This window comes from Manis javanica, chromosome 8, assembly GCF_040802235.1.
Source record: "Manis javanica isolate MJ-LG chromosome 8, MJ_LKY, whole genome shotgun sequence".
In the NCBI taxonomy this organism is placed as follows: Eukaryota; Metazoa; Chordata; class Mammalia; order Pholidota; family Manidae; genus Manis; species Manis javanica.
Window position 1 is genome coordinate 14,935,447 of NC_133163.1, and position 12,567 is coordinate 14,948,013.

Consider the following 12,567-nt stretch of genomic DNA (forward strand, 5'->3'; position numbering starts at 1 on the left):
CATGAAACAATTTTTTAAAATCAAAAAACACCATCCAGGTCAAGAAAATAGACCTGTGCCAGGCACCACAGAAACTTTACCATGTGCTCCATCCTAATTAAGTCCTCTCCAAAAGTAACCACTACATGCCTTTTATAGCAATACCTAGACTTTGTGGTTTTATCACACAAGTGTCCATCCCTAGGCATTATAGCTTAATCTTGACCCTTTTGTCTTTTAATCTAGAATTCACAGGCTATTTGTCCTGCTTAGTATCAGAGAGACTGTACTTTGCCTGTTGGACACTCATGGTGCAGAAACCAAAACACTCCTCTGGTCTCTGTACTTCCTGCAAGCTGACTACTAGATAAGAAGCTTGTTCACTCAGGTTCAAATCCTCTGGTGAAACTAAGGTAGTGTTTTACTCTTTCATAAGGAAAGTTTTAATAGCCAGTAATGATCAGTGCCTAGATTAAGTCACTATAAATTGCAAAAAAACCCTGTAATTCTATCATTTTCACTTACTAGTTGGAATAAGTTTTAAAAATGCTTCCCTTCTACTGTATGGAGAGTTGGCAAACATTTCCTGTTCTAGGTTGTGTAGGCTATGTGGTCTGTTGCAACTATTCAGTTTGGTGGGTGTACTACAAAAGCAGCTATAGACGATATATAAATGAATGAGCATGACTTGGTTCCAATAAAGCTTTATTTACAAAAACAGGTGCAAACTCCTGTATTACCTGGTTATCCAGTGAACCATTCTTAAAGATACCATAAATGCTCGATTATTTTATTTATCCAGTTTTCAAGACAATGAATTAGTTATCTATTATCCTCCAAAAGGTAATAGATTAAGGGTTTACTTTTTAAAAGTATCATGAAATCATGGGTTTAAACCTTTTTACTGGGCTTCAATCCACTGTAATTTTTGCCCTTACTGAAGATCAAATCTCAGTTTCTAGTTGCTCTTCTCAAATTGGCCCATCACTTTCCAGTTAGTACCTACTGGACTCTTTTGAGACTTTCCTGTTCTCAGGTCCATCATTTATTGGAATTCCACGTAATACTGACATGGTAAATCATACAGTACTGTCAAAGATATTTTTAAAGTGAGAATGAAGAGACAAACATAGGAAGGAATCATAAGGTTTCACAGAACAAATTCTGAGATGAACCTGGAACAATTTAAAGGACAGTTGAGGAGGAATGAAAAAATATATTCCACTGTTAGAAAACTTAGAAATATGATGGGCATATAGTTTTGGTGGGGTTTTTAAATTTAGATCTTAGCAGGAAAGAAGTAGCTAGAATTTTTCTTGATGCCAACAGAAGAACAGGTGAGACAGCTGTGGAGAAGGGCTGGGCAAGCCCAGAGGCCAGATAAGGGAGCTGATGGCGTGGGTCCTGGGCTATCCACTGGCTGCAGGGTGATGCCCTCACAAAGGAGACACATGATCAGAGACGCACTTAGACAGGAGAGTGTCTGTGCAGGAGGTGGGGGTAGGGGGTTAAGAGAAGGAAGCAGGAAGATCAGCTGGAAGCCAATTAGTGTGTCAGGCACAAGGGGATGAAGCAGGGCCACTGGGACAATAAAGCACACCTGATCAGAGGTGGGATGCTGAGAGGGGTGACTGAATGACAAGGTTCAGGAGAACAGGGATAGATTAACAAACAGAAGGAAAGGGAGAATGTAGGTATCTATGCATCTTTAAGGAGGAGCTTTCTAAACAACAGCAAAATACTGGTCATTACTAAGATTAGGTGAGTTCATGGGAATTCACTGCACTATTCTTTCCACTTTTAAGAACACTAAAAATTTCCATAACAAAAAGATACCTAAAATTCTGGAAAGCGTAGAAACAGACTATCTCATGGTCCTTTCTCATTTCACTTTTGGGCCTAATGAACATTTTTGCCATAACATAACTGTAATTTCGTAAATACCCATTGGAAAACAGTTAATGCCTTAAGAACAAAGTGTAATAGAAAATGAAATATCATTTAAACTATTACCTTGACTTTTTTCTGTATTATCTCCTTTTGTTTCCTCTTCTTTAATGGGGGTACTTATTCTGGGGGTCCTGCTTTGCCCCTGGACCATTTCTGCTAGTAATTCTTCTTGAGATGTTCGAGTTCTGGGAGCAACTGGAAGTGTCTGTTTCTGTGAGACTTTCATATAAAAAGCAAAAAAGGTGGAAATGCAAACGCAATACATCAAAACTCATTAGTGAATACTACATATAAGTATTGAAAATTAATGCCTCCTTGGGTTTAGAACATGAGAACTTTGAAACAGTTCACAGATACCACCTCATCTTTTCTCATAGTACTCCCAAGAGAGAGATACCTGACTTAGAGATGTGTATGTATGTATGTAAACAACGTCCTCGCTTTAAAACCACATACCATAAATATGCTACAGCACAGAGGTATTCATTTTAACCAAATGCACTTTAAGTTCTGCTTCATGATTCTCTAACTTCAAATTTTAGTTTAGATAACCTAATAAAGAATTTCAATGCTTTTCTCAGAAAATGTGGGGAATCTCCAACTATTATAAAAGCAGGAAATTTCAAGGCCAAAGTAGAGCTCTAAGTATCTTATCCTTCTACTAAACACTCAGTATTGCTGACAGACCAAAAGAAGGACTGTAAATAGATGATCAGATCAAGTGTTTGCCTATGCCTGATAATCGTTATCCAATATTCCAAAACCTGTTTAATTTTATGTTCAAGGATAAAATTAGAGATGAGAACAAGGTAACCCAACAAAGTTGATAGCTTATAGATTACTTCACTTTAGGGAGGGGTCACAAAAAGGGATACAAGAGTATGGGAAAGCAGAACAATGCTAAAAGAACAGTCATCAAATCCATAGCAAAATAAAATAAAAATTTTTAGAGTGGGTGATCATCACAGTTTATTAATAGAAGTTTTACATACTGGCTATAACACATGGCGCCGAGTACAGAATTTAATGGCAATATGGAACCCATAATTTCAGAATAAGCTTTCTTTAACATCAGGTAATTATAGCTTTTTCATTTCCTTTGCTTTAAAAACATATTATACCTTTATATTCTCTCATAAAATGACAGTATTCCCACTATGACTGGGGCAGGAACATCACAATGCATCATTTCTCTGCCTTGTATTCTATTAATGGGTTTTACTGAAAGGAAACCGACCTATTTATACACAAGATAAATTTTTCTAAATTTTGGCATTTAATACTACCCAATTCTGCTCCCTTTTGTACAACATAAATTCATTATCTAATGCTGACTCTAATGCTATGAATACAGAAGTTCATCTTTATCAAAACTCCCTTCAAAATTGGAAAGAGACAATAAAAAACATTATTGCAGTTCTATGAAGAACTGAACTTCATTAACAGTTGGAAAAGGTCCTCAAACTGGTCAGATTTCCTTATTAAAACCATTCTTTTCTGACCTCACCGTGGCCTTGACATTTGGCAGGCACCTGTCTTTACTGTATCACAATTTCTAGCTTACTCAAAAGTTAAATCTCCTTTAATGTAAATATATTTGAATTACCTGTAGAATAGTTAGTTGTTTTTGTTACAGATTCTTGAGCTTCAGATATAGCCTTCAAAATCAGATTCTTGTTAGCTTGTTTGGAAGGTGGAAGTGAAGGTCTAAAAAAGTGAAGAAAGGTATTTTGATTAAATTTAGATGTGAGTTCTTTCCATGCTAGCCGACCACTACAGTTGCCTCTTAGGTTTTGAACAGACAAGCTCTAGTTTTTAGGAAATACAAACTGGATTGGAACCTTCTAACTTCTTAAAATAATGAATCTGGATCAACCCCACCCCATCCCCCATTACTGTATTTAACATTCTCTGCAATCTTCTCCAATTTTAGGCAATTTAAGGTGTTTCTCAAAAACCACTGCAAGTCTTACAAGCTACGAAATCTGTTTTCATGACACCCTCTTCCGTAAGTGAGAAGACTCCGTCAGGCAATTAGATTAATTCACAGAAATGTTCAGGTACCTCCGCTCAGGCTTTGCTGGCACTGACACGCTGCTGGAGATGCTTCCTGCACGGGACCCACAATCATCATCTTCCTCTTCCTCTTCTCCATCATGACTGAATTTTTTTACTTTAACAACTGAACTTACCACAGGCAACTTTCTCTTCCGAAAGTTTTCCTCCTGCAATCAGACAAATTTATGCTTACCTAGTCTCAGGAAGTAACAAAGTTCTACCACAAAATATTCTTTCTTTTTAAGAGATGGCCAATCATTTAAGAATTTATGAGCTGTTCCCTGGTTTCTTATAAAAACATATTATCCCTAACAGCCAACAAAAACAAAAACTAATGCTTCACATTACCATATAGCATTTTTGAGGAAACTAATAAAATGGAGTTACTTGGTTGTTTACTGGTAATTGCTGTGAAAAATCTAGTTGACCTAAAATCCCCCAAAAACTGTAAGGTAAGGTTTAAGCTACCACAAATACTGGCATCCCAGGAAAGTAAACATGATGTAAAACATTCACAGAAGCCAGTTATAGAGAGGAAAATCTGACTGCTGTAGTATGAGAAATCAGTTTAACAAAAACTTGCAATATGTGCTTCATTATTTCACATACTAATAGCAGTGAAATGCTGATTTTCAACCTAACAAAGCCACAATTTAAAAGTACATACAAACCTCAATACTCATTTTTTCTGAGCTGTTTCTGAAGAAGGGGCTGTAAGTCTCTTCTATGCCTGTAAGCACTTCTGGGTCACATAAACGTCCTGTTTCATACACCCGGCTGTTCTGTACGTCAAGCTGCTTGGCAGCATGAATACTGTTCGGCGGCTGCTGGAATTGCAATCTGTTCAACTGAGCACCACTATCTGTACTGCGACTTGCAGGTGGTCGATAAATTTCAATAGAAGGGCGAGAAGAACCATATGTAAGCGTCACTGTAGGTTTTTTCTGAGATAAGGGATTCTCCTGTACAAAATTGAGATCTTCATCAATGAGATCATCTGGTTCTGGCTTAATATCAATCACATCTTCAGAGGGTGCTGGCTCCCTCAGAGGTTTCACTGTTGACATGAGTCGGGTTGCAGCTCCATCATCATAAGTCTGTCTGTTTAAAAAGAATAAACACACACAAAACATATTATAACCAATTTAGAGCATTGTCTTCAAATCCTAAAATACTTAAATTTTAATTAAAAAGTTTGGACACTTGTGTATTTTATTTAAAAACTACTTTGAAGTTGTGTTCTTTTTTTAAACTTTCACTTACTACGTTTTAGGTAAAAGATAACCATACTTCGGCCTTATCATTATTTTGTTCAAAAAAACTGCTCATGAAAACCTCAGTTGTTTCCAAAAATTTCTGAAAACAACAATTTAAAGATCTAAAAATTAATGTAGTCACATACACATACCCATCTACCCACAGCAGGGCTAACACAAGACTCTTACCTGACATTAGTAGTTTTCTGCTCCTGAGAACTTGTAGAAACTCTGGAATCTCTTTTTTCAGGTCTAGTGTTAGAAACTGCAAGGGGCGGCACTGTTGCTTCGTGCCTCCTCTCATCTCCCCGACTGAAACCACTCTTGTGTGAAGGCACGTTACTATCAAAGATGTTGGTATCAGAAGACTTGAGACTAGAGGGGTCTGGAAAGAAAAATATACGGTCCTTTTAAGCTGTTTTTATTACTTTGAACCTTCCCCTTCTTCATCACTAATTTAAAAGCAGTACATGCTCTTTATAAAATTTTTAATGGCTAAGTATTCTTTCATAAATAGCAAATATAATAATTTATTCAATTTACTATTGCAGACTTCTGAAGTTTTCAGTTATAAAATACTGAAACATCCTTGAAGCTAAATGGTTGCACACATCTATAATTATTTCCTCAGGATAAACTGTGTATTTCCTCTTCCCTTGTTCAAATTATCCTTTAATTATATTAAATTTAATGCTTATAAATTAATAAAAATACATGCTTCCTAAAAAAAGTTCAAAGGAACTAATTTCAAATTTGTGGGCTTTTTCCCCAAAGCAGTACAAATGACATTAGGAAGGAAACAATCATATGCTAAAGCAAATTAAAAAAATTTTTTTTATAAATCTTACCAGTTGTAACAGAGCGAAGTTTATCTAATACACCATGAAGCCTAAAAGAAAATAACAAAAATCAAACCTTCCTTTAATCAAGAAAGATTTTATTTCAACTGTCACTCTAAATTTGATATTATAAAATCAATCTTTAGAAAAAGCTTAATAAATGGTACTAAATGTTATTTAGTAGGTAAATAGTATTAAAATGTAAGTTTCACATTTAAAATGGAGCTTTACATGAATACTATACAAGTCAATCAAAAAGCATATTTCCAACTTCTAGCCTCTACAAAAATAAGGGCAAGTGTATCTGACCATACCATCTTGATCTACAAAGAAATGCCATTTTTGTCTCCTAAGGACTAAAGACCCAATTTTACTTTTACAGTAAAAGAAGATAAAAATATCACAAATACGTAATGTAACTTATTACAACTGCTTAAGCACAGTTTAAATTTATCCTATTTATATGGTTTCTGGAACAACTTAATTCTGACTGGTGGAAAAAAACAGTCAAAATATAGCACTTCACTGTAACTATTATTCACAAATCTAATGTTGTAAACAAACACAGGCCGCAACCCTACTTATCATATGACCTATTTTAGTAGTTACATACAAGGCAAATTTGCCTTACAATCCTTCCAAGAGGCCATGCCTGCTGAAAACACCAGAAATAGCTCATATTAACAATGTTTCACCTAGTCACATGCCATTGTCCCTTAGGACACAATTATTGCACGGCTCCAAAGAATCAGAGTCTATTTGGGACTGGTGTTAATGAATACTCAATGTAAGAAAGCAAAGTGCTAAACAAAGATCATATGCATAAATACAAGTTCAAGAATTGAATTTATGGCCAGATAAAGTTGAATTAATTTTAAATTCAAATTTTATGTAAGAAATTTGTCTTAAGCATTCCATCAAGTTATCTGAGAAAGGACCTACTAGGCCAATCTTCCACATTTTATTAGTGGGACTCAACCCAAAATGATCCAAGCTGAACCAAAGCCAGGTCATAAAAAATGTATATGAAACAAGTATCTGGACGGCTGAAGACTTAAAAAAAAAAGGTGCTTGTGATAATGGTAAAAAACTTCCCCAGTCAAAAGTACCATATGTTTTTTTTGTCAATTCTGGGAAATATCTGTAACAAGTAGGCTAGGTCACCCACACTACAGCAGTTTATGTACCAAAACATTTGAGGATCGCCTGCTGTACTCAATGTTCTTCAAAACTGTGTAACATAAACCTAGAGAACTGTGTGGCATTTCAAAAAAGCTTTGCAAGAGCTATAAAGCAGAGTTGTCTGGTGAGGCAAAAACACACTCAAGACAGCCTCTGGTTTAAAGGCGAGAAGTTAACCTGCTTCATCCTTCCTTACTGCCTCCTATTTCCCCTCCGAGTCTCTTGCCATTCAAATTAAGCAGGCCACTCTGTCCAATTTTTCCTCCATCATCAACTTGTGCTGTAATTGGTGGTTCCCAGTGTGACGGCTCTTCTGAGTACTTCCTGCTCTATCCTCAGTCACATTTTTATCCTCCCCCTCTGAGGCAGATATCCCTCACGCTACCTCAAACCTAGTACCAGAACCTGGCCTGCTTTCTTACACTGAACTTTACGTTTTTAGTTACTGTTCTCAAAGGCACGTGTGGTTATGAAAAAGGACACCAAAAATTAAAATATGAATTTATATCTGAATACAAAGTTGCCTATTTTAAAATTCCAAACTTCAGAAAGTTCTAAACTTTTAAAATGATTTGAAATTTTGTCAAAAACTCTTGCCCCTTAAGAGGGAACTCATTAGAGAAAGCAATTTAGGAAGTTAACCCAGTTTAAAAACATCTATAACAGGTTTTGGTAGGGGTAAAGTAATGATAGTATATAGAAGTTTACAAACACTAGTAATTACAGTTAAGATACACTGAGGACTTGCTATGGGCCAGGCTTAGCTCTACGCACATTCCATATATTAGCTCATTTAATCATTGCAATGATCCTATAATGGTGATTTATTATTCCCATTTTACAGGTGGAGAAATCAAGGCAAAAGACAGATCAGGATTCAACTCTAGCAGTCTGGCTCCAGGGGCTCTGCTCTCCCTGCTCACAACCTGCCTCTCCACACTAATCTAACTCTCCTGTCAAGAACCTCTTTTCAGAAAGAATTCCTACTCTAATGTGTGCCAAACTTTGGTCTGATGGGTAAATATTTAGATACATACCATACAGTGAATCGAATTGTGTTGTTCCCTAGAAACAGGGACAGGTCCTCTGTCATTTGGTCCTGACTTTTCTTGTTGGCCACCATCACCATAATGTAATCAGGAAGTTCTTCATCTATTTAAAAGGAAAAGTATATAAGACCTTTGTTTTCCTCAATATTTTCTTCTACTTAAAGTTGATGTGCTTGAAAATACAGGCCAGGTTCTACGAATTAATACCTCAGCTCTACTAGAATTATCTTGAACAGGAAAGTACAGTTTTTCTCTTCACTTCACAAGTTTCAATTACTAGAAGGATGGGAATCAGGAATAACTAACGAATACTTACAAAATTAGTTACAATGAATTACACTGCCAAACTTGAGAGTGCATTCATTTTGTTGAATCTTTAGTAATCTCTCATTAATATCAGAGACGTTTCCAAGCATATGGACATTCCTCAAGAATAAAAATTGAGTTTTATTTTTGTGTTTGTTTCAAATTATACTCATTTCTCAAGAGTACAAGCAGATTTATCCTTGGTACAAGCAGATTTCACTCAGGTTTGCAATAACATCAAATAAACTAAAGCCACCAAAAAACATTGTTCAAAAAATTCAATTTTAAAATTGATTTCCATTCAATTCATAATTTTATATCCTCCTATACAGTGACTATGAGGTTGAGGTCTAGGACCAGAAACAATAAAATCAAAAACCACCACAGTAAGAAGAAAGGAAAAGCAATTTATCAGCAACTCCAATCTCTATCAAAAAAATTCCTTCCGATTTAATACCTTAAATACTCTTAATATTCTAGGCAGGAAGAAAATTTCATTTCAGTAGTTCTATCAGATGTTTGTTTCAAGGAGAAATATAAAAAATCCCATTCAAGAGAAGTACAAAAATACTTAGAAAAGACAATCTATAAATGGAAAGAGAAAAAAAAATCAGAGTATTTGATGGAATCATGCAATATGATACAGGGAGATACAAGGACACGTAGCCAGTCAGTTATTATTTTCTTTGTAGACTATCAAAAAGCTCCCAACACTTCCTGGCAATTTTAGTAAATAAGCCTGTTTACATTATTTATGCAAAGAACCCAGGGAAGGTCAACAAACAAAAAAGTGCTGTAGTTTTGACAGTTTTTCCCCTTCATAATGTCAATGATAAAAGCAAACAGACTATGCTATCACTATATGTTAGTTTGTATTTTCTCATATTTTACCTAAGTGAGATCAGTGGTTACCCAGAGTGGAGGGCAGGGGAATGTGAGAGGGAAGAATTTACAAAGGAGCCCCAGGAAGCTTTTGGGAGTGATGGATATGTTCACGAGCTTGACTACAGTGCATACATGTCAAAACATACCAACTGTACACTTCAAATACATGCAGTTTAATGTACACAATTATATCTCAACAAAGCTATTTATGTTTTCTCAGTAGATACAAAATGGAAAATAAGAATCAAATAATAAATTAACGTTTGATTCATTCCTACAGAATTCTGACAGATTTCAAGTCCATCTGAAACTTACATACTGAAAAGAAAAAACTACAAATTCTGAGGGCATCCACAAGCTCATACTTCAACGGGAATGACTGTTCGGAATTACAACTGCCATCTCACCGAGTACTCCAATGTAAACAAACAAACAATGAGACTTACTACTTCTTAACAAAAAGGGTTGTTCACCATTTTAATTCACCCAATGCCTTGAAAATAGATGTTCATTAAAGGATCATCTCCATAACCTTAAAGGTTTCCAGGACTCTTCCTAGCATAGAGAAAGGGATTAGAAAATCACCCTTTTCAGGACAATGATGCATTACCCACAACTATTTAGGTAGCTAATTGTAAATATAAACAATGTTTACTTTTTAAAAATAGTGTCTAATGGTGACCCCTGTTTACTCACTTAGTCAAGATTTATTTTTAAAAAATCAGGCTCTTTGCCAGGCCACTGGAACACAACAAATATGAAGTCCCTGCCCTCAGGAAACTTCCAGTCAAGAAGGAGACACAGATTGAGAGACTATGCTAACCACTGGGATAGATTTCAGTGGAGCTCTTGAGGACATGCAGAAATAACTCTTATCCTGTTAGCTCACCGAGTTTGTGATTATGAAGATAACATAATAAAAACATCAAGGTCCCAAAAGACCTGAGTTCTTTGGTCTTAAGTCTGCTACTGCCAAGCTCTATTTAGCCATCCCAAGACCCCATTTATTTATTTATAAAAGGAGTAAATACTACCTGCCATCCCCACTCCAGAATTACGTTCATAACTATCTATTTAGAATATGAAAAAATTTTGAAAACTGTAAAATACTTATTTGTAATACAATTACAGTTCATACTGGATTACATTAATCTTGTAACCAGGTTTTTAAAACGCTCAAAATTACTGGTTTAAGATTTATGATATGAATCATCAATAAGATTGAATTTAAATTCAATTAATGTGTTGGTGCTTTCCTGTGCTACAATTAGGAAAAGTTCTTACTGTAGGTTTTCTGGATTTTTTTTTTTTGACCCAAAACAAGTTCCCAAGACATAGCAGGCATCCATTAAGTATTGAATAAAATAAAAAATCAATCCTGGTTCAGCTTCATCTTTACCCAAGCCTATTTTCTTACAGCAATCCTGACAATTTACAAATATGCCCAGTATGTGGTAAATTAGCAATTCTCAAACTGCGTGGTCTCATGCCACTCTTAAAAATTGATGACCCCAAAGAACTTCTTATTTATGTGAGTATACCTGATATTTATTTTACACACCAGAAATTAAGACTAAGATTTAAAAAAATAAGTCATTAAAAATAATACACCTATCATATTAATGATGAACCCATTTATATTAACATAAGTAACTTTTTTACTGAAAATAAATTTTTCCTAACAAAATTAGTTCATAAACGCTATATTTATATAAGCCTCATGAATATCTGATTTGAAAGACAGCTAGATTCTAATTTCTGCTTCTGTGTTTAACCTGCTGGGATCCGTTTTTCTGAATCAACAATGTGAATTAAATCTGGTCTCACACAGAGACCAGGTTTGTAGCCTTTTCAGACAATGTGACTATTCTTCAATGGTACTTCGCAAAGAGTCAACAAGTGGTAGTTTCCCAAAGGTTAGCAGCAATATGGAAACTAAAACTGTATCAGTGACTTTTTGTACTGCTACATGAAAAGTCAGCGATCTTGATCTATCCTGCATTTCCAAGGCATTCTTTCACCCATTTATTATTCTGTAACATTATACACTGAAAAAATACTGGTTCACTGGGCTATAAAAACCACTGACATGCTGACACATTTTATTACACAATATAAAAGAATCATTTGTTAATTTAATCATAAATTCTTTTAAGTATTGAGAAGCTGATGAATTCATGGAGGCAACCACAAGTTTTTCCAAAATTCTAATTTTCATTTGAAAGCTCAACTTTTGTCACTGGCAGCAGTCTATCAGTTCTTTTTCTTTATTCCTTTTCAAGAAAATGTCTGACAAGTACCCAAGGGTATGTAACTAACTGGCCAGCCTTTAAGTTAAAATGATGTTCCATGAAAAAAGCGGCTAGTTCCGTTCTCAACTCAAACTATCATACTGATCCTTTTCCTCAAGGCAATCCGTCATGCTTCAGTATTCAGTATGCATTCTTGATACCACATCTTAAAAAGATGTAGTCAAGGACCAGGATTTTAAAAAAATATTTTATTGCTTCAACATTTACAGTCTTAAGTGAAACTGGATTTTTTTTTTTAATTCCAAGTGGAGAGATGGTGAAGAATACAATGATTTCTTGCAGAGTTTGGTGTGAGATCTTGATTCCGGCTTAGGCTGCCAGCGGTTTTTACCCACTGCTTTTGCACAATCCAAACAAAATGTCAATACAGTGAAATGACAACTACCCTGGAAGTACTAACATGAAAACAGATTCGACTTCAGAAATCCCTGGGGTCTCCCACAGCTCAAGAACTACTGTCCTAAGTGGTAGCTATTGTTTTTATAGAAGGCACCAGCTTTGGAGCCCAACAGATCCAGACCTCAGTCCATAAAACATTTCCCAAGTAAGCACTCAAAGCCTCAGTTTTCTTCTTGTGCAACTGGGAATATTACCACTTACCTTCTTGGGGAGAACATGGCCTTAATGTATGGTTAAGCCCAGTGCCTGGCCCAGAGTAACATTCAAATTATAAATCAAAGAATAAAGAAAGAACACATTACTGTTGGGAAGTAAGAGAGCAAGGGACAGGGAAAAAAATAGAGATCTGAAA

General features: G+C 35.5%; 1 protein-coding gene across 12 annotated transcripts in view; it reads right to left on the reverse strand.

The window, feature by feature from the left end:
- The window catches only part of ZC3H14 (zinc finger CCCH-type containing 14), a 36,375-nt gene that overhangs the window by 22,736 nt on the left and 1,072 nt on the right, over nt 1–12,567 (reverse strand). For all 12 annotated transcript variants that reach the window (XM_017679878.3, XM_017679877.3, XM_036991905.2 and 9 more), the window contains 7 exons: nt 8,302–8,416; nt 6,092–6,132; nt 5,433–5,628; nt 4,659–5,088; nt 3,994–4,154; nt 3,536–3,636; nt 1,993–2,148 (listed from right to left, as the gene is read on the reverse strand). In XM_017679878.3, the coding sequence (XP_017535367.1) occupies nt 1,993–2,148; nt 3,536–3,636; nt 3,994–4,154; nt 4,659–5,088; nt 5,433–5,628; nt 6,092–6,132; nt 8,302–8,416 (1,200 nt within the window). The remainder of the gene's footprint in view (nt 1–1,992; nt 2,149–3,535; nt 3,637–3,993; nt 4,155–4,658; nt 5,089–5,432; nt 5,629–6,091; nt 6,133–8,301; nt 8,417–12,567) is intronic.